Source organism: Podarcis tiliguerta, assembly GCF_965153285.1.
Source record: "Podarcis tiliguerta genome assembly, chromosome: 2".
NCBI classification, from domain to species: domain Eukaryota; kingdom Metazoa; phylum Chordata; class Lepidosauria; order Squamata; family Lacertidae; genus Podarcis; species Podarcis tiliguerta.
In genome coordinates, this window is record NC_139535.1 from 88235124 (window position 1) to 88253907 (window position 18784).

Here is an 18784-nt window from a genome sequence, read left to right on the forward strand (position 1 = left end):
ATGAAGCTACTGAAAGATCAGTCAATGCTAATACCAAGAGTTTAGGTAAAGGGACCCCTGCCCGTTAGGTCCAGTCGCAGACGACTCTGGGGTTGCGGTGCTCATCTCGCTTTACTGGCTGAGGGAGCTGGCGTACAGCTTCCGGGTCATGTGGCCAGCGTGACTAAGCCGCTTCTGGCGAACCAGAGCAGAGCACGGAAACGCTGTTTACCTTCCTGCTGGAGCGGTAGCTATTTATCTACTTGCACTTTGACATGCATTTGAACGGCTAGGTTGACAGAAGCAGGGACTGAACAACAGGAGCTCACCCCGTTGCGGGGATTCGAACCGCCAACCTTCTGATTGGCAAGCCCTAGGCTCAGTGGTTTAGACCACAGCGCCACCAGCATCCCAATACCAAGAGTTTACTATGTAGTGATTAAAGTAGATTACCTCCCCCGCTCCTGGAATGCTCATATTATACTCTAAGTTCAGCATTGAATGTTGATGAAATATTTTGCTGATGCTCCATGTTTGGTGAGAACCCCATCTGTCTTTGCTCACTTCCATCACAGCTGCTAGAGCAAAGAGGCGCAGCCAAGTTGGCTTGTAGGAAGCTGGCATGGCTCTAGAAGAGCTAAAAGAAGCTTCAAAAGCAACCCAATATAACGTCACTGATAATTCATCCTTTCTCTTGGCTGCCTTCTCTGTAAGCACTTCTCTATTTCTGACACTGTGTAAGAGTCAGATTATACAATCAGCGGAATCACAGTAAAGCCTTCCTGAACTGTACCACCCCCCCCCCCCAAAAAAACCATCCTGCTCTTCACACAGAAACATAGCATGTCACTGCTGAACTCATCACCTTGACATGCTGTTTTTCTGTGGACAAGTTTCATTCGTGCAGGGGTGTGATATTAAAACACACAAATCCTGTGTGTGCAACCCCAAAAGGGTGGCCCAGTGTGTTGCTACCTGGTGCTGCTGATAGTATAATCCAGGTTTTCAACCTTTTTGAGTCCACGGCTTCCTTGACCAACTACATTCTTTCTGCGGGACCCCCGTGGGGCTCAGGAGCCCAGTTATGTCACCCCTTCCTGCAGAGCCAGCAGCCCTTCACCCTCTTTTGAACACCCTCCCTTGCAGAGAGTTCCCTCAGCCTCCTCTCCCCTCTCCTTGGGAGTCCTCCGGGCAGCCGCTGCGGCCACCCCAGATCTCTTAGCTGCCCCCATCCCTACCCCAAAGAGAGGTGCCTCCTCACACTGCCCACAGGGGCCGAGGACATGTCTGTCCATTCCCAAAAGCAAGGGCTTGCAGACCGGCTGGATGGGCTCCCTCACCCACTTGCTTCCTTACTCTGAGGCTGCCTCAGCTCTTGGCAACCAGCACCCCCTGGCCAGCCCCAGGGGCCCCATCCACCTGCAGACCTTGTAGCCAGGGCTTTGGGAAAAAGACGCAAGACGGCATCAAAAGGGGGAGGGGAGGAAAGAGGGACAGAGGCCAGTGTTGTCCGTGGCACCCCTGACCATAATTCAAGGCACCCCAGGGTGCCACGGCACACTGGTTGAAAACCACTGGTATAATCAACTGGTTCCAACTTGTGTTTAAAGGGAGGTCTGCTTAATCTAGCAGCTCAAGGTTTGCAATGTTTGATGCAGAAGAAGATTCTTTTTTCTTTTGCAAGAAGCAGTCTAACAGGTCAAATTTACTAAAGATTATTATGCATACCTTAACTTGCAGGGGTGCAGAGGAATGTATTTTGACTCGATGTAGCACGCCTGACATTATGCAAACCTTATCTTAATGACATCATTTAGGACACCTCAGCAAAGCACGTTAACTTCTGTAACTTGAGCAGACGAGGAAAGCAAACATGAACGAGGCAAACTAATGCCTCAAAAAAAGGAGCGAATTTATCGGAGTAGCTGAAAAGACTCACCCTAATACATTAACATGCTCAATAGTTTTACTCTTCAACCCTACTCAAAGAAGAGAAATAACCCCAAAGCATAACACTGTGAGACTTCCTATTACTGTATATACACTATCCATCAGACTTGTGGTTCTGCAGTAAGTCAGACCCCTGCTAGTTTAAGGCAGGCGTCTCTCTGCATACGTGACTCACAGCCAAAACAAGCACCTCCTTTTTCCTGCGTTTAAGGCCTACTGGACTAATCAGAGACGGAGAGGAGAAGAAAAACAAGGTAAGTTTCAAAACAAACCCCTCCTGTCAGCCATTTCCCATTGTGCTAATAATTTCCAGAGAGGCACCAGCCAACAAAAGAATGTTGGGTGGGGCCGTGGAAAATGCCAGGCTTCCATAGGAAGCCCTGCTTTGGGTCAGCAACAGGCTCTGGAATAATAAGGCTCACGTTCTCACAGGCCTCTTTTGTCAAGGAAGTCTACACACCCTTTGTAACTCTGTGGGGTAATGCTGGCTGTAAAACGTTGGCACCGCAAAGGCCCAAGCTCCCCTGAACACATGCCTTGACAATGTTTATCTGATCATTCAATAATCTCAACATATGTTGTGGAACGTTCCAAAATGGAAATTACCACCCATAAAGAAAAAGAAAGAAAGAAAACACAGGAGGAACTCAAATCTGTGTGGATGCTTTTTCATATGTGATTGCGGTGCATGCTTTGTTATGGAGCACTTTTACGCACAAAAAATGGATGTGTATTCCAGTTACCTTTGCTTCTTGTTCTAATCCTTGCAGCAGCCACTTGTGGAAGAATGGGATTAGCAAGAATGGGAGCAAAAATTTGCCCACTGATAATGGCCTACTGCCAATTAAACAGGCTTAGTTCTACTGCTTGAGAGAGAAGATAGGTTTAACAGGGCAGCCATCTTTCCTGTTCACATATAAAGTACTGTAATTTGAGGTGGGGGTTGATAGGAGGTGACTGGTACTTAGAAGAGGCAGTATATGGCCCCTGAGGCCTCTGTTTGCTGGTCCCTAATCTAAACACAGGGTGAGCCACCCTAATGGCTAGTCCACCATAAGCACACTGGCCTTACTGATTTTTCCTCAGATTCAACCATGAAGCTCACTGGATGCCATCAGGTGCTTCAGGATTAATTCACATTGTAGCATCATGTCCCATCCTGCCCCCTCCCCCAATTCTCACATGTGCACATATAGAGTGCATATGCACACACAGGGCACAGACCAGCTGAAGAGCAAGGTTATTACCAACTCCACACTTACCGAATGATCAATCTCATGACCAAGGAGAGGGCAGATTACGTCCCCATTAGTGTTCTGGACTGGATATAGAGGTTTACACCTCTCCCATTACTCCAGGCCTGTGTCTATTTTAATTTGTTTTATTAGTGTGCAGAGGTTAGCTCACTGCTCTATAGGACAGGTTATCCCCCATGCAGGAGACCTGAAAACAGTATGAGTACAATCTAGCCAAATTTTACCCCATTTATTTCAATGGAAGAATTAAAGCTGTTTCTGCCGTTGAAATCAATGGGGCTAAATATGCCTGACTTTGAATGGATCACTCCCTTTCTCCTGGAGACCAAGGTAGGTATAAAAAAGAGAGAAGGTAAACTATAATTATAATTTTTGCACATCGGCAAGACTGTTCTGCAATTATAATGGTAAATCTCAAGCTGTATGTACCTATTATACGCAAGCAAGCTGCGTAATAGACAGCCACAATGCTGTGTTTCAGTTCCTACTGACTACTTTTTTGCTGTCCATTGCAATTAGAGGGTGTTTCAGTGCCGTAAGCATGAAGTGTTATTGGTTGTGAAATTATTCACAACTGCAACTTGCAGAAACATTGATACAACCCTGAATGATATATAACATGCATATGAAGAAACATTCCTTGCTACCCTGATTGTACCATCTGTATGTTTTGTAGTTTGGGGGTATTTGAGTTTGGTTTTCTTTGACTGCAATTGATATTGTGTGGGAGCTCTCGGAAGATTGAAAGTTTTCAGCCAATTCCTTGCCCCTCAAACGCAGGCATAATTTCTCACTGATTTGCCCTCAAATATTATGTCATGGTGCGTAATCATTTACAGTATTCTCATTTGTAGGGGGACTGAGTGCTGGTGAAAAGAGCCTGAGTTCCCAGCACTCTTTATTTTTTCAAATACCTTCTCCTTAATTTTCAAGCCAACATGTATCATATGTAAGCTCTCCCACTCCCTGGGTCCTGTCAGTACCAACAAGGATTTTTGTGATAACAGATTGCTGCCAAACAGCTAATGAGCTCATTCAGTGTGCAACTCTGAAAAAATCATCAAATTGTCACTGTGTTGAAAATGTGTGGGCTTGCCATATACCAAGGCCCTTTCTAGCAGCGGCTCTCTCTCCCCCGCCCCCGGCTCTGCTCCCCGTTTTTGGTTTAAATAGTGATGTCAGGGATCAAACCTAGGAATATACAACACGTGTCCATTATCGTCATTGCTACTGAGCAGAGTTAGATGTAAACCAGGAAACCCTCAGGCTTCACACAAGACAATATTATTTCTAGCAGTGGCACTGCCAGGAAAGTGCTTTCACTATGGAGCAGAGACTGGCAGGGCAGGGCATCAATTGGCTCTGTGTTTCTGATGTCAACAAGATACCTTCTAGACTAGAGAACTGCCAGAGAAGTTTTATACTTTTTTGTGAATAAGAAGACGAATTACCAGAGAAATGCATTGGCTATAAAAAGTCATGCTTTCAAAACTGCAAAAATAAACTAGGCAGGCAGCCCACCTGAAGCATGAGGACGAACAAGACAGGTTGCTCAGCCAGCATTCAGTTTCTTGGTGCACATATCTGTCATTTCAGCAGTGCAGCCTGGAGGAAGCCAGGCTCATCCCACATCTAAGGGACACACGGTGATATTTGGGCCATAGATCCGTGGTAGAGCATCTGCCTTACATACAGAAGGTTCCAGGTTCAATTCCTGGAATCTCCAGGTTGGGCTGAGAGAGACTTGCTGCCTCTAATCCTGGAGAGCTTCTGCCAGTCAGTGTAAGCAACACTGAGCTAGATGGACCACTGGTCAGACTGCCTGTGCCTTACTATTTCCCCAAAACGACTGCCTCTATTGCCACTGGGCTCCACTCACAGCCTGGGTTACATATGTATGAAACAGCTGTACAATCGTAGCTTGGATCCCAAATGCCTTGGAACTTGGATGTTTTTGCTCCCAAACGCTGCAAACCCAGAAGTGATTGTTTCGGTTTGCGAACGTTCTTTTGGAACCCAAACATATGACAGGGCTTCCGTGACTTCCGATTGGCTGCAGGAGGTTCCTGCAGCCAATCAGAAGCCACACTTTGGTTTCCGAACGTTTTGGAAGACGAACGGACTTCCGGAACAGATTCCGTTCGACTTCCAAGGTACGACTGTGTTTTATTTCTACAAATCTGTGCTATGCGTACATTTTAAATGATTTACTGTACTGTCTTGTTATGTGTTTTTCGAAACTGATTTAAAATACCCACAGTATTAATTCCATGTAGCTGAGTGATAATCTTGGGCTTGCTTTGGCTTTCTTCAGCAAAGATAAGAATATTTGAGAAATGAAAGGCTCTGTGCCAATGCCTGGAGGAGCCCTTGCTGTTATTTAATTAGCTAAAATATTTCTTAACCTCCCATCAAAAGATTTCAGGGTTGCGTTTAAAAGTATGAAAACAATTGACACAGCATTGAAGTACAATATTAAAATAGCAACTAGCATAATAAAAGGCGAGCTAAAAACCATAAACTAAGGAACAGAGAATACAGTTGTAACTTAACATTTCATATGGAAGGCCTGGACAACAAGGAAGGTCTTAAATCTCCTACTGAAAAGATTGTAATGCCAGATGTAAACAGAGTTTTGGCTCCAAGCCTCATTCTCTCCCATCAAAGCCCTGGGTATCAACTCCTCGTATCACTTCTCAGATAATATCCTTGTGATGTCTTTCCCGCCATCTCATAAACATGATAGCTGTTTTGGGAAAGGGGGAAAATATACTGAAATGTACTTATAATCCAGCAAAGCCATCAGCTTGACTACCAACAAGCTGAGAACTTTGCAGTTCTTGGGGAATTAACAAGGCCAATCTACAAATTTTTGCTGCCTGAATTGGAACAACAAATAGTGCCCTTGCAGACCATTTGCATCAGACTCTAAGTTTGGCACCTGCAACATAAAATCCCTATAGCGCCTAAGTGAAAAACAACAGTCATAATAACTTCTTCTTCTTCTTCTTCCTCCTCCTCCTCCTCTTCTTCTTCTTCTTCACAATTTATGGCCTTTTATGACACACAAAACAATTTACAGGTAGGTAGCCATGTTGGTCTGCCGTAGTCGAAACAAAATAAAAAAATTCCTTCCAGTAGCACCTTAGAGACCAACTAAGTCTGTTATTGGTATGAGCTTTCGTGTGCATGCACACTTCTTCAGATACACTTCAGAAGAAGTGTGCATGCACACAAGAGCTCCTGGAAGGATTTTTTAAAATTTTGTTTCGGAAAAAAATTATGGCCTTTTATGTCTGAGGCAACCACCTCACTCTACCTAATGATAGGGCCAGGTGTTGATTCAACAGTGTGAGAAATTACACAGCAACTGGGCACAACTCTGCCCCATCTGCTAGGGCCTAGCACACGGTAGTCCACCACGTGGCCCAAGGGCAGCATGCGGCCCTCAAGACTTTTTTTGGTGGCCCTTGGCAACATTTGACAACCTCCTCACTGCAGCCCATACACTGCCTACCCAAAGCCAGGTAAGGAGGCACTGGACTTTGAGAAGGAGGCATGAAGGCTCCTAGACCTAGAGTCTCCCGCCTTCTTCCCAAAGCCTGTGCTGTATGCAGTAGCACTGACTCAAGGTAATAATAATAAATAATAATAAATTTTATTTATACCCCACCCTCCCCAGCCAGAGTCTGGCTTAGGGAGGCTAACAACAGTAAAAAATACAGTAAAAACATAGTAGGGGGGTGGGGAAACCAATCTAAAATACAGGTTAAAATACAATTTAAAATGCAGCCTCATTTTAAAAGTAGTTCATAGATCAAAACCATAAGGGGAGGGAAACATAAGGGTCAGACTGAGTCCAAACCAAAGGCCAGGCGGAACAGCTCTGTCTTGCAGGCCCTGCGGAAAGATGTCAAGTCCCGCAGGGCCCTAGTCTCTTGTGACAGAGCGTTCCACCAAGTCGGGGCCAGTACTGAAAAGGCCTTGGCCCTAGTTGAGACCAATCTAACCACCTTGTGACCTCCAAAATATTGTCATTTGTGAACCTTAAGATCCTCCGCGGGGCATACCAAGGTACTTTGTTGCCTGAGGTGAAGGACAAGTTGAATCTTATCTCATTGTCTACTGCACAATGTCCTTTGCCGCATCTTGAGGACAGCAGGCTAGCTTAGGGGGCACAGGGTAGGCCACCTGGCACACACAGTGCTGTCCTTCGACACCTTGCTACTTCTCTCCGCCTCCCCCTGCCCCGGCATCCAGCACCTTAGGTGGCTGCCTCACTAATGGTAGGGCAACCTGCTTGCAGTTTCCCCACAACAGTTATTCTACCCCTAAACCTATATTATCAACTCTGGGACACTAACACAGAAAGCCTGCACTCAGTATGCAAATCCAGTGTCACATTGGAGACATTACCTCACTACTGGAGAAGGAGGGAAACCAGGAGCAGGAGTCTGGAGTTGGCATGGAGTTTAGGAGAAGGTGATTAAATCAGTGTGAGCGAGCAACTTTGCTTCTTTTATTTTTTTAAATCTTGGGAAACGAAACAAAGCAAATCACTAAGGCCATTCCTATGGATATTTATGTGCTTGGAAACAGCAGAGGAATGAAGGTGTCCCAGATTGTTCAGGGGAAAGAGAGGAAGCGACCGTTAAGAGGAGAGAATGAGTTATTTAATGCCTTGGATGAATGCCAAATCGTACAAGGTTTGTGTGTGTGAATTTTGCTTTCAGGGGATGTAAGCGATCAGTAGTACTGAATAAATGTTTGCCTTGCTGCACAACAGAACCGTTGGAAGCTTGAGTGTGTGGCGTTAACAATCTCTCATTCTTAAACTGTAAATTGTTCAGGACAATGGCTCTCTGTGTGGCTACCTTGTGTTTACATCTCTTGTATGGCCCTCACCTCCTGCTGTTCTGCTGCTGTCAACTTTTAATCATAGTGATGGTTTCAATATCACTCCCTCCTCTGAGTAAAACAAACAAAAGGAAAAGCCCCTAATATGGCATATGAAAGCATGACTCCTCAAGGGCAGTTGCCTACAATATTGGGTTATGCAACTGAGAGGTGCATTTTCCAGCCCCCACCCCCACCCTCTGCAATCTTCGGCATCCTTCTCACAAACAGCGGTAGAGCTCTTGGATGTACTGTACAGTGGTACCTCAGGTCAAGTATTTAATTCGTTCCGGAGGTCCGTTCTTAACCTGAAACTGTTCTTAACCTGAAGCACCACTTTAGCTAATGGGGCCTCCCGCTGCCGCCGCGCCACTGGAGCACGATTTCTGTTCTCATCCTGAAGCAAAGTTCTGGGTTAGCAGAGTCTGTAACCTGAAGCGTCTGTAACCTGAAGCGTATGTAACCCGAGGTACCACTGTATATGCCACAGTTTTCACAATTTAAAGTTGCATCATTGTGCTGAGGAGAACGTCTACAGTCAATAGGAAAAATACCCTGGGCATTTCAAGAATGATTTCAGCTATATAGTTACAAATCCAACAATATACTTGGAAGTTCAAATCACTTGTCAGCCTCAGGGCACAAAAGAAAAGAAAAGAGGAAGGCAGAAGTTTAATAAGGAAGAGCAATTCTATCTAAGGAATGTTTTGAATTCTGCTTTTGTCATGTTTTCTCTCAGGCTGTGGGTCTGTTCTAAATACTCCATAAGAATAAGAAAACTCTAAAGAAATCGCTTGCCACTAGCATAGGTACACATCTTGAAAGATCAAATGGGTACTAACCAGGGGTGGAATTCAACACTGGGCTATGCTACATGTTCCGCTTGCACAAGCACATCAGCTTGCTGGACAGAACGATTTCCCTCTTCTCCCCATTCCCTCCTCGGTAGCGCAGGAAGAAAGCCGCATTACAAAAGTGGAAGCCCTTGTGGAGGGCTTCCACTTGAAAGGGTTCATTAGATTTTTCCTCAGCAGTATAAGCTTGGGCTAGGTAATTTATTATGGTTGTCACTGGAGTGCAGCTTTAGAATCTTGACATTCCTCACCTAATATTCCAGACAGAATGTGAAAGAGTAAATTCTGTTTAGTTAACCTAAACCATGAATTGACAATGGGTGCTCATGGGGGCAGAGAGGGCTTCCTTGATGCCCACAGTGTCCATTCCCTTTCCCTGCCACCTGCTGAAATTAGGCTTGTAAGAAGCTGTCCATGAAAGAACAGTGGTACCTCGGGTTAAGTACTTAATTCGTTCTGGAGGTCCGTTCTTAACCTGAAACTGTTCTTAAGCCGAAGCACCAGTTTAGCTAATGGGGCCTCCCGCTGCTGCCGCGCTGCCGGAGCACGATTTCTGTTCTCATCCTGAAGCAAAGTTCTTAACCCGAGGTACTATTTCTGGGTTAGCAGAGTCTGTAACCTGAAGCGTATGTAACCCGAGGTACCATTGTAATAGAAGGCTCCTGCGGTGAAGGAGGCAATTTCAAGGTGGGGAAGGGTACAACTGGGGAGGGGTAAGTTAAATTGTGTGTGGGGCGCCCACAACAGTTACTTCAGTTTGCAAGTGTACCCCTGGCTTAGACATTTTGTGTTTGTTTGTTTTTAAGGACACTATGAAAAGGTTTGTAAGCCCCTGCGCTGCCCAACTGAGCCATAATGAGTTAAGGAACATAATTGAGATTAGAAAGCAATAAAACTCTAGACATGTAGCTTTTCTTAATAACTTTCACTTCTTCCGGGAGACCAGGGCGAGGCTTTTGCAAGAGTCCAAAGTGCAGGCTCCTTCCTGTCGGCACTCATTCTGTAGTTAAAGAGAATACTGAGCTAGGTGGATAAGTGTGGTCTACAAAGGCTGCTTCATAGGCTAGGCTAGGCTAAAATGAGCAAGTTCATATTGCAGGAGTCTGGAGTCTGAGACATCATCAGTTACATAAATGTTAAAGTCCCTGCTAAAGTTTAGTGGTTGTGCACACAAGACAGAGCCTTCTTTGTGGTGGCACCCTTACTGTGAAACTCCTTTCCCTTGGAACTCCAGTTCTCTTCTTTGATTTTAAAGTTCAGGCATCAATTGAAGACCTATTTGTTCACCCAAGCTTTTGTGAGATAATGGTGTTCAGCACCTGGCTATATATTTGGTGATGCTGAGATTCCATGCTATGGTTCATTGGAGGATATTCTAACATATTTTTATGCCTGCATTTCAATAGACTGGATGTTGTTTGAACATTACTGAACATTACCCTAAGCTGCATGTAGTAAGAAGAGTGATATAAAAATGCAACAAACAATCTGTTGTTTATGTGAAACCTCTGACACAATGCTGAAAGACTGGGGGAAAGGAGAAAGTGGGGGGCGGCGAGAGAAGAAGCGAGCGCTTTCTCTTATCCCCACCCCCACACTTGTACATTCAGGAGGGTTGTCTAGGTTTTTGTCCCTTGATGGCAGCCCTTAAGCTTGTGTGATACTGGAAGATGAACTCTTTCTTGTGCCCTGCAAGAATCATCCAGTGCTACCGCAAGCAAATGATACAACAGCTCTTTTGTTATACCCAAATCCCAGAAGATATGAAAGGACTCTGTGTTTGCTCCCCTCCCCTCTCTGTCTGTCTGTGGGCTGCTTGCTGTCTCTGTGGTGGCTTTTTTTTGCACAAACCCTTCCAGAATCCTGTTTTCGCAAGGCCCACAAACCTCCCTCTTCATCCCTGAAAGCTCAGGTACAAAGCACAGACCTAGCGGGATGCAAGTTCTCTCAACTGTTTGGTCCAGCAGCTTGATGCTTCTTCTTGAGTCTGATGTAATGCTAATATCAACTTCCTAACTCTCTCTGATTGGCCGTTTCAGATAACCCATGATCCTGAAACCTCGTGATAGGAGAGGCTATAAGCACATACACTGTATGTAAACATCAAAACAGATAAGGTCCCCCACAACCCAACCCCCTTTGGTAGTTGGTGAAAGAATAATGCAAGATTTCAGGGCTTACACAAAGCTTTCGCTCAAGTAGAATGCAGAGGTAGATGTGTAGTGAAATATGGAAGATTGCACATGTTTACGTCAACAGACGTTGGCCCAATAAAGGTACCAGCCTGCCCATTTGGCTTACCTCCCTCTACACACAGGAGTGGCTGCCTACATGGGTGTAGTCAAAGGGGGGGGCACCCCCCCAAAAATAATAATTGAAAAGCATTGAAAAAGGCTGCTCCCCGTAATGTCCTCTTTTTAGTATACCCTAAAAAAGCTTAACAACTTTGGCTGTCCCCCCCCAAAAAAATCCTGGCTACACCCATGGCTGTCTATGTGTATTTTGGGAACATCTCCAACACTTGAACTTTGAAGGATCCGATCATCTTGGCCAATTGTTGCAGAAGCAATATACGTGGTTGAGGGCGGCAAAGCACCCGGCTAAATGTGATATTGGAGGTCCATGATCCAACTTTTTCTCTTTGCTTATAAGCTGCTGTGCGATATGGGGTTTATTTGGACTAGGATTAGGGTGTTGGAGAGAGAGTTTAACCCTTTCCCACATACCATTTATTTAAAGCAGGGGAAATGCAAGTGTGTGGTAAAGGTAAAGGTAAAGGTACCCCTGCCCATACGGGCCAGTCTTGACAGACTCTAGGGTTGTGCGCCCATCTCACTCAAGAGGCGGGGGGTCAGTCTGTCCGGAGACACTTCCAGGTCACGTGGCCAGCGTGACAAAGCTGCTCTGGCGAGCCAGAGCCGCACACAGAAACGCCGTTTACCTTCCCACTAGTAAGCGGTCCCTATTTATCTACTTGCCCCCGGGGGTGCTTTCAAACTGCTAGGTTGGCAGGCGCTGGGACCGAACAACGGGAGCGCACCCCGCCGCGGGGATTCGAACCGCCGACCTTTCGATCGGCAAGCCCTAGGCACTGAGGCTTTTACCCACAGCGCCACCCGTGTCCCCTAAGTGTGTGGAAGGTCAGGCTTAATCCCATTGTGGATTTTCCATGATGTCTTGTTTCTGAGCTGTTTGCCTTTGTGCACCAGCATGGCCAGCGAGTGGCAACCCAGCTGTATCTCTGTTTACCTTTATAGTTTGATCCAGCTGCTATTTTTGTGTGTGTGTGCAAAAATGTTAACGTTTGTCCAACTCCAAATTTGTTCTGCAAGCAATTTTGGAAGAAAATTTAATGTATTTACAGAATGTGTGTGTGTGTGTGTGTGTGTGTGTGAGAGAGAGAGAGAGAGAGAGAGAGAGAGAGAGAGAGAGAGAGAGAGAAGGATGACAGTAGAATAAATGTATAACTAGGACAATGGGGATGGACCTGTGTTGAGATTAGTGCTGGTTTCTAAGCCTTGAGGCAGAAACTGCCTTCATGTTTTTTGACTGCTCTCTTCAACCCTTATGCCTTCCATTTCGCATAGCCTACTCTACTGGCACCGTACAGAATACAGAAAGAGACACACAGCCTACACATGCCCACCCCAAATGCACAATTCCGCTTTGGACATGGAAGTGGAAGCCCAAAAGGTGTGAAGATGAGACATTTGCCCATCTATTTGGTACTGTTTTATAAGACAAAACACCTCTGCAGACAAAGCATGAGATCTAAGTACAGTAATGTTGCAAAGGTGAGAAAAAGGGCAGAGCTTGAATCAGAGGATAAGAGAAGTGTTAACCAATATGAAGAAGTACTGGGTGGGGGAAACTGGGGTTATAATGACCCAGGAAAGAAATGTTTCCTAGAAGAATTTGGCTTAAAGGAGGAGAAGGGAGCAGCTTGAGAGATAGCGAAAGAGAGACTGCAGGCATACAGATAGCAAAACGGAAGGCATGTCAGATTGCCCAAATGCTCGATATCACAACTTTTGGCTGAGTCGCAGAAAAGCTGGTTCCTGGTTATTCCCTCCCACCAGAGACAAAAAACAAAACAGGCCTCTCATTCATCACATCAAATCTATACACAGTTGCCCTTCACACAAATATGTCTTGTCTGACTTAGTAGAAGTTCAGCTCTTACACAACCTCCTTGTAAAAAAGCAGTGAGGCACCTGTGACCCTTTAGAAGTTGTTGGACTCCAACTCGAACTCTGGGTCCAGTTGGCTTCATCTGAACACATGAAGAAGTTTTTGGGCATTCACAGAGAAGAACTACTATACTAAACAGTTTTAAGATCAGAAGGGAGAACAGTCAATTGGGGGAACCAGAAGTCTTGTCTACTTAAGGATAGTCAATTATTCCAGAACTTAATTTCTAATTTCTCGTGTGAGTCGTTTTGCAGAAGTTCAATTCTCAGCTTATATTTGTAAAATACAGTAGTTTGAAGTTACATTAAAGAAGATACTAAAGAAGAAGAATAAGCTTTTGTCGCCATAGTAGATACATGTCAAGCAGCCTCCCCCAATAAATAAAACACCCCAGAACCAAACTGAACAATTTCCACTTTGGTAATAATTCATAATAAAATCTTAAAAGAAAGATGCAAAAAATTGGGAAAGGCCGATAGAGGATATCTTCAAGTATAAGGTATAATTTTAAGTACACAACAGTAAAGAGGTACGTGTAACAGGTATCACTACTAGATATTTTGCTACCACCTTCTGCCATCTTTCTGAATGAGGCTGCATGGCAGCAGGGTGTAGCTACATCCTCAGAATTTCTTGCTGAGAGAGAAGCCTGTGCAAGGAACTCTACAAACATGTGCTAAATACTCCACCCCAAACAGAACTACAATAGCAGTAGTTTTATGGCACCACAGCATTGTATACATCTGAAGCACTAAGAGGAGATAGCGTAGACCAGAACTGAGACCAGTGGTCTCTAAAGCAAACGATAAGCTGTTTGGGCCTTGAAAACTCATTAACCTGGAGCAAATCTCTGCTTTCTGTTTCCATTCTTAGTGTCTGCTACAAAAGGTTCTTCCAGGCATGCTATTATTTTGAGCAGTTGCAACCTTTTCACTAGATTCCTGCTGCCTCTCCATGGTTTGATCTCTTTCAGGGGGGAATTCTGGGCTTCAGCCTCACCCCATCAGTTAAGCTACACACGGCACACTTGGCAAAGACCAGCCTGCTTGCGGAAGCACGGACAGGCAGTACTATGTATTGCCAACAATGGATGGCAGGAAATCTTGATAAAATGGAAGAACCAGTGGGGAACAACCAGTACAATGAGGGATATTTAAGAGGTAAGCCTCTTTCTTCCTCTTGTAATATACGCAGCAGAAAACCCTGAACACCTGAGGATTTAGCTCAGCTTAACACCATTGTCCTTGTTCCCTTTACCCAGTGCTCAGCTATCTGTTTAGTCCTGTAGCACCACTTCATGAATGTCCTTTCCATCTGCTAGCTCTCTTTTTCTTTCTTTCCAGGTGATTACACTCCCACAACTTAGCCTTTCTATCACAAGTCACAGGGTACACGTTGGCTAGAAAACATTTTGCAGTGGGCTGTATGGAGTGCACAGAGCCCCACGTGAAAGATGTGTTTTAACATACAAAGGGAGGTGTTGGTTGCCATTTACAGAGGCAAGAGGCCAGTTCTCTCTTTCCTTGCATTCTTACCCACAGGCAAGCTGTTCCCCGGTTTGCTGAAACTCTGCTGTTAAAAGCTAAATGGGCTTGTGCATTATTATATCAATGGCAAATGCAGAAATCCCCTTTCTTCAGGGAAAAATGAAACACTGCCTATTTTCCCTTTAAAAAGAAGAAAGAAAGAAAAATCTAACCTTTAACAATCATTTGGACCCTGCTGGATCTTGCTCGGCCCTCTTTTGAGATTTAAAATGGATCCCCAGCCTGGAACCCAGGCTCACTAATCTGGCGGGGTGTTTAGTGAAGCAGACTTGTTCTCTGTGGCTCCAGAAGGCAGGACTAAAACGAATGAGTGGAAATTGCAGGGAAGCAGATCTTGGTGAAATCGTAGGAGAACTGTCTGCCTCACAATAGGGTGTCTGCCTCACAATTCCTACCATCCCTGACCACTGGTCCTGTTAGCTAGGGATGATGGGAGTTGTAGTCCCAAAACATCTGGAGGGCCGAGTTTGGGGGGGGGCCTGCTGTAACCCATTCTCTGACAGCCACTCTACTCTCCTGTCATCACATATAATTCCATCTTATTTGTCATTCTATCACGCTTCCTGCTTATTCTGTTCCGAGCTGCCTCTCGCATTCAGACAGTCCTTCACAAAACCTCATGCACAGTATTTCCCTGCCTTATTCCATCCCTCACATTTGCCTTCCTTTCCTGGACATGCTACATCAGAATCTGCAATCAGGACAAATGTTTTATTTTCAGTTAAACAGAAATCACATCACAACACTGTTTAAACATTCTTAGTCTGAAATACAAACTCCTATCTAGATTCGAAGCTTGAGTATGTGTCCATCGTCCCAGACTTTAATAAATGATTCATCTTACAAAAGCACAGCTTCTGTCATCTCCCCAGCCCACCCCTATAAGTGCTCCTATGCCTTTAACAAATTTAATAGTTGCATGGCAGGTAGGCATTAAACAGGTTAAGCCTCTTCAATCATTTGTATCAACATGCTAGGATAGCATCCACAAACTGAACATCTGCCTAGAAACTGTCCATTATTTCATAATACAAGTTGCATACCAGTGCTGGTGGCTTGTGTGAATGAATTACAGACACAGTACAGCTTTTTTGTGTGGTTGTAGTTCAAACAAACAAATCTCCAGGAAGAAGGGAAAAACTTGCCTGGCTCTGCAACATCAAACTGGCTGATCAACAACTTGTGCCAGGTTCAAGCGGCGCAAAGAGAAGAGAAAGCACATTACAAACTTTTTGAAAGTATACATGAATGCACAATGTCCTAAATTGCCTAGTGCCTACCTGGGTGAGAAGCCCTACACTTCATTTAACGTCTCTCTGGTTAATCGATAGGCAAAAAAATAAAAATAAAGGAAGCCCAGTGGCTGAGAAGAGACATGAATTAATTCCACAAACCTCATTAGTGCTGGGTCTGATTCAAAGTCCAAATCCTGTGCAACAATCCAAGTAGCAGGCACCCACACACCAAGCCAAGAAATTCCTCTAGAGGCAAGAGTTGTGCGGGGTGCGGAGGGAGGACTTCACTGCTTCATTGCCATTTCCAAATGAAAGTGGTGGTTTTTTCCTGACTCTTCCCCCGCCCCCAGCTCCCCCAACTCCTGTTTTTTATTTTAGATGCCAAATGGAAATCCTCAGGAAGGAAGGCAGGAAGAAGGAACTGGTGGATGTGACATACCTTTGCAGGGCTCCTGGTTCCTTCTGATCAAATGCTGTTGACTTCTACCTTCTCTCTCTCGCCTCTCTCTTTACTTCTGCTTTTTAGCACCCTCTGGCTGCCTTTCTTTCACCAAGAGCATATGGAAGAGTTGCAGAGCAGTAATGGGAACAGCTCTCAGGCAAGTGGAGTCTGAAGAGACAGTTTTATTTTAGCTCAGGTGTGTGCACAGAGGGGAGGAGGGGTGGCTGTCCGTGACTCAGGTCTGTCTGGCATGCCTGTGAGTTACGCACACCTGTATGGGCAAGAACAGCTCGGGCAGCCAAGCCTGCACTCCTTTCTTCCCAAACACATGCTCTTTTCTCGAGGGGGAAAAAAAAATGCTCCCACCCACAGGAAAAGGGGTTGACGCTAAGAGTGAGACAGAACCCAACCCGGCTGAACGTCTGCAACGAAGATTTGCAAAAGGGGTTGTTAGATAGCAGGGGAAGGAAAACAAATCTGATAAGCTTGATGGTGCCACAAGACGATTCGCTCCAGTCTTTCAGTGTTTCATCCACGCACACACACGAAAGAAAATTGGCTGGATTGCTGCTTTGAAGTCCCTTTTTTCCCCAACCCAGTTTTCTGTCTCTTTATAGAGTTTGGCCCTCCAAACGTCCTATGCTGTGGAAGTCAAGAGAGCATTGTGTTTTGGTATTTGAGCCCTGCGCAGCCCCCTGAGGAAAGGTCAGTAAAGTTCCTGCTATATCAACAAGCTCCAGCTCCCTATTTCCTTCGCTGCCAGACAAAAGCTTAATGACCGGCATCCTCTGTTTGTACCTCAAATAGGTGAAAGAACAATTGGACCCCACCATCTCTAGATTAAGTACCCCCAGACTAAAGCCCGCAGCTTCCCAAGTCTTATTATACATAAGCCTAATTCCGCTAACTGGTGACTTGAAATCACAATCTTGTTTGTGCAGTTGGTCAGTACAGAGCTGGCTCTTCCAAGCGCTAAGCCACGAGATGTGTTTTAAGTGGGGATCATGCAAGAAGTGGTCATCTTTTTTACATCCTGTGATTTGCCCTAATAAAAGTCCACCCCAGGCTAATTTGCAATGTGTAAACAAAGATGCAGCTATGGTTGGGAATTAAAGGAGAGAGGCTGCTTTGTACTTTTTCCCAGCTGCTACTATGTGCGTCTCATAATTTAGAAAGCATTTAAAAGGCTTTTAAACTAGGCCCTTATTTCATCAGTAGGCTGGTTCCTAGTTGTGCGCCCTATGGGATTTTCAAGACCAGAAGGCTACATAGATGTATTTCTCATGCCAAACTGTGCACCAAGTTCCAAAAGTTTAGGGTGAACAGAATCTAGATCAGTATCTACCTGTAGATCTCTAGGTAATTTGCAGTAGATAAGCAAGAGATTTTTGACTCCAGATGGCTTAACAATAGGAACAATTCCCACCTCCCACCCCAAACTGAGATGCTGAAATGAACAATACTTATGAGGGAACCAGGTATTGGTTTTTGTGTAAAAGGTCAGTGAACTCACTTCTGGTAATGAAAATAAATCTTCCTTGGTTCTAAATGTTTGTCTACCACTATTTCTAAGCCATCATGTTGCACATTACCCTGGTATATGCATATTTCTGTACACATTATTACCTGGCTAGAGAACTGCTCTGTGAAATTAGGCGTGTGGATTTTGAAGGATGGCTGTGTTTCAGTTCACATATTGTTTTGGAGAAAGCGAATTAGGCAAGTTTTTAAATGCAAACTGAGACAAATTTCTCTCCCATCCAAGAAAAAACCCACAAAGTAGATCCACAAGCTTGAAGTCAGCTCACTCCTGCTCTAGACAATACAAATGTAAATAATAGAGAGGGATGCCACTGCCAACCCGTTGTTAGGATCCATCGCACTGATAATCAGGGTGGGAGCTTACCGTTAAAAGCATGCCTTACAAAAACCCCACACATACACTAAGTAAAATAATGTACATTTTACCACCCCACCCCCCTCTCCTTCTTTCCCCCCTCTCTTCTTCCCCAACCTTATACTGCAGGCATAGGCAAACTCCGGCCCTCTAGATGTTTGGGACTACAATTTCCATCATCCCTAGCTAACGGGACCAGTGGTCAGGGATGATGGGAATTGTAATCCCATACACCTGGAGGGCCGGAGTTTGCCTAAGCCTGTTATACAACACTAATGTTTCTCACCGAATGTAACTGATCTCTCTGTGGAAAGAAAACACCAAGAGAGACAATGCACATACTTTTGTAACCAATAAAATCTGTAATAGATTTTTTTAAAAAAAAAACAACACAAAACATTTGCTACCAGATGGCTGACCACCTCAAAACGAATAATCCTTCACCTCCTCACCATATTCCTCTGGATTTAGTGACAGTGAAACTGCTTGCACCAATTAATGAGGCAGAATATCCACAGGGAATGTTTATTTTAACAT

The 18784-nt window shown here is 44.8% G+C and overlaps 1 protein-coding gene and 1 long non-coding RNA gene across 14 annotated transcripts in view; one reads left to right on the plus strand and one right to left on the minus strand.

Annotated features, from left to right (window-relative positions):
- Positions 1 to 16972, minus strand: part of ITGB4 (integrin subunit beta 4) — a 66460-nt gene extending 49488 nt beyond the window's left edge. For 8 of the 13 annotated variants that reach the window (XM_083429810.1, XM_083429809.1, XM_083429819.1 and 5 more), the window contains exon 1: positions 16348 to 16972. Coding sequence is in view for 2 of the 13 variants with exons in the window: in XM_083429812.1 (XP_083285938.1) it covers positions 15954 to 15978 (25 nt within the window). In the remaining 11 variants the exon portion in view is untranslated. Of the gene's footprint in view, positions 1 to 15953 lie in introns of all 13 variants that reach the window. The other 5 variants (XM_083429808.1, XM_083429814.1, XM_083429811.1 and 2 more) reach the window with 4 other exon arrangements.
- Positions 1146 to 17056, plus strand: LOC310672568. The gene is made up of 3 exons (XR_014508657.1): positions 1146 to 5338; positions 14100 to 14286; positions 16968 to 17056. It is a non-coding gene; the product is annotated as an uncharacterized lncRNA (long non-coding RNA).
- Positions 17057 to 18784: the final 1728 nt, after the last annotated feature.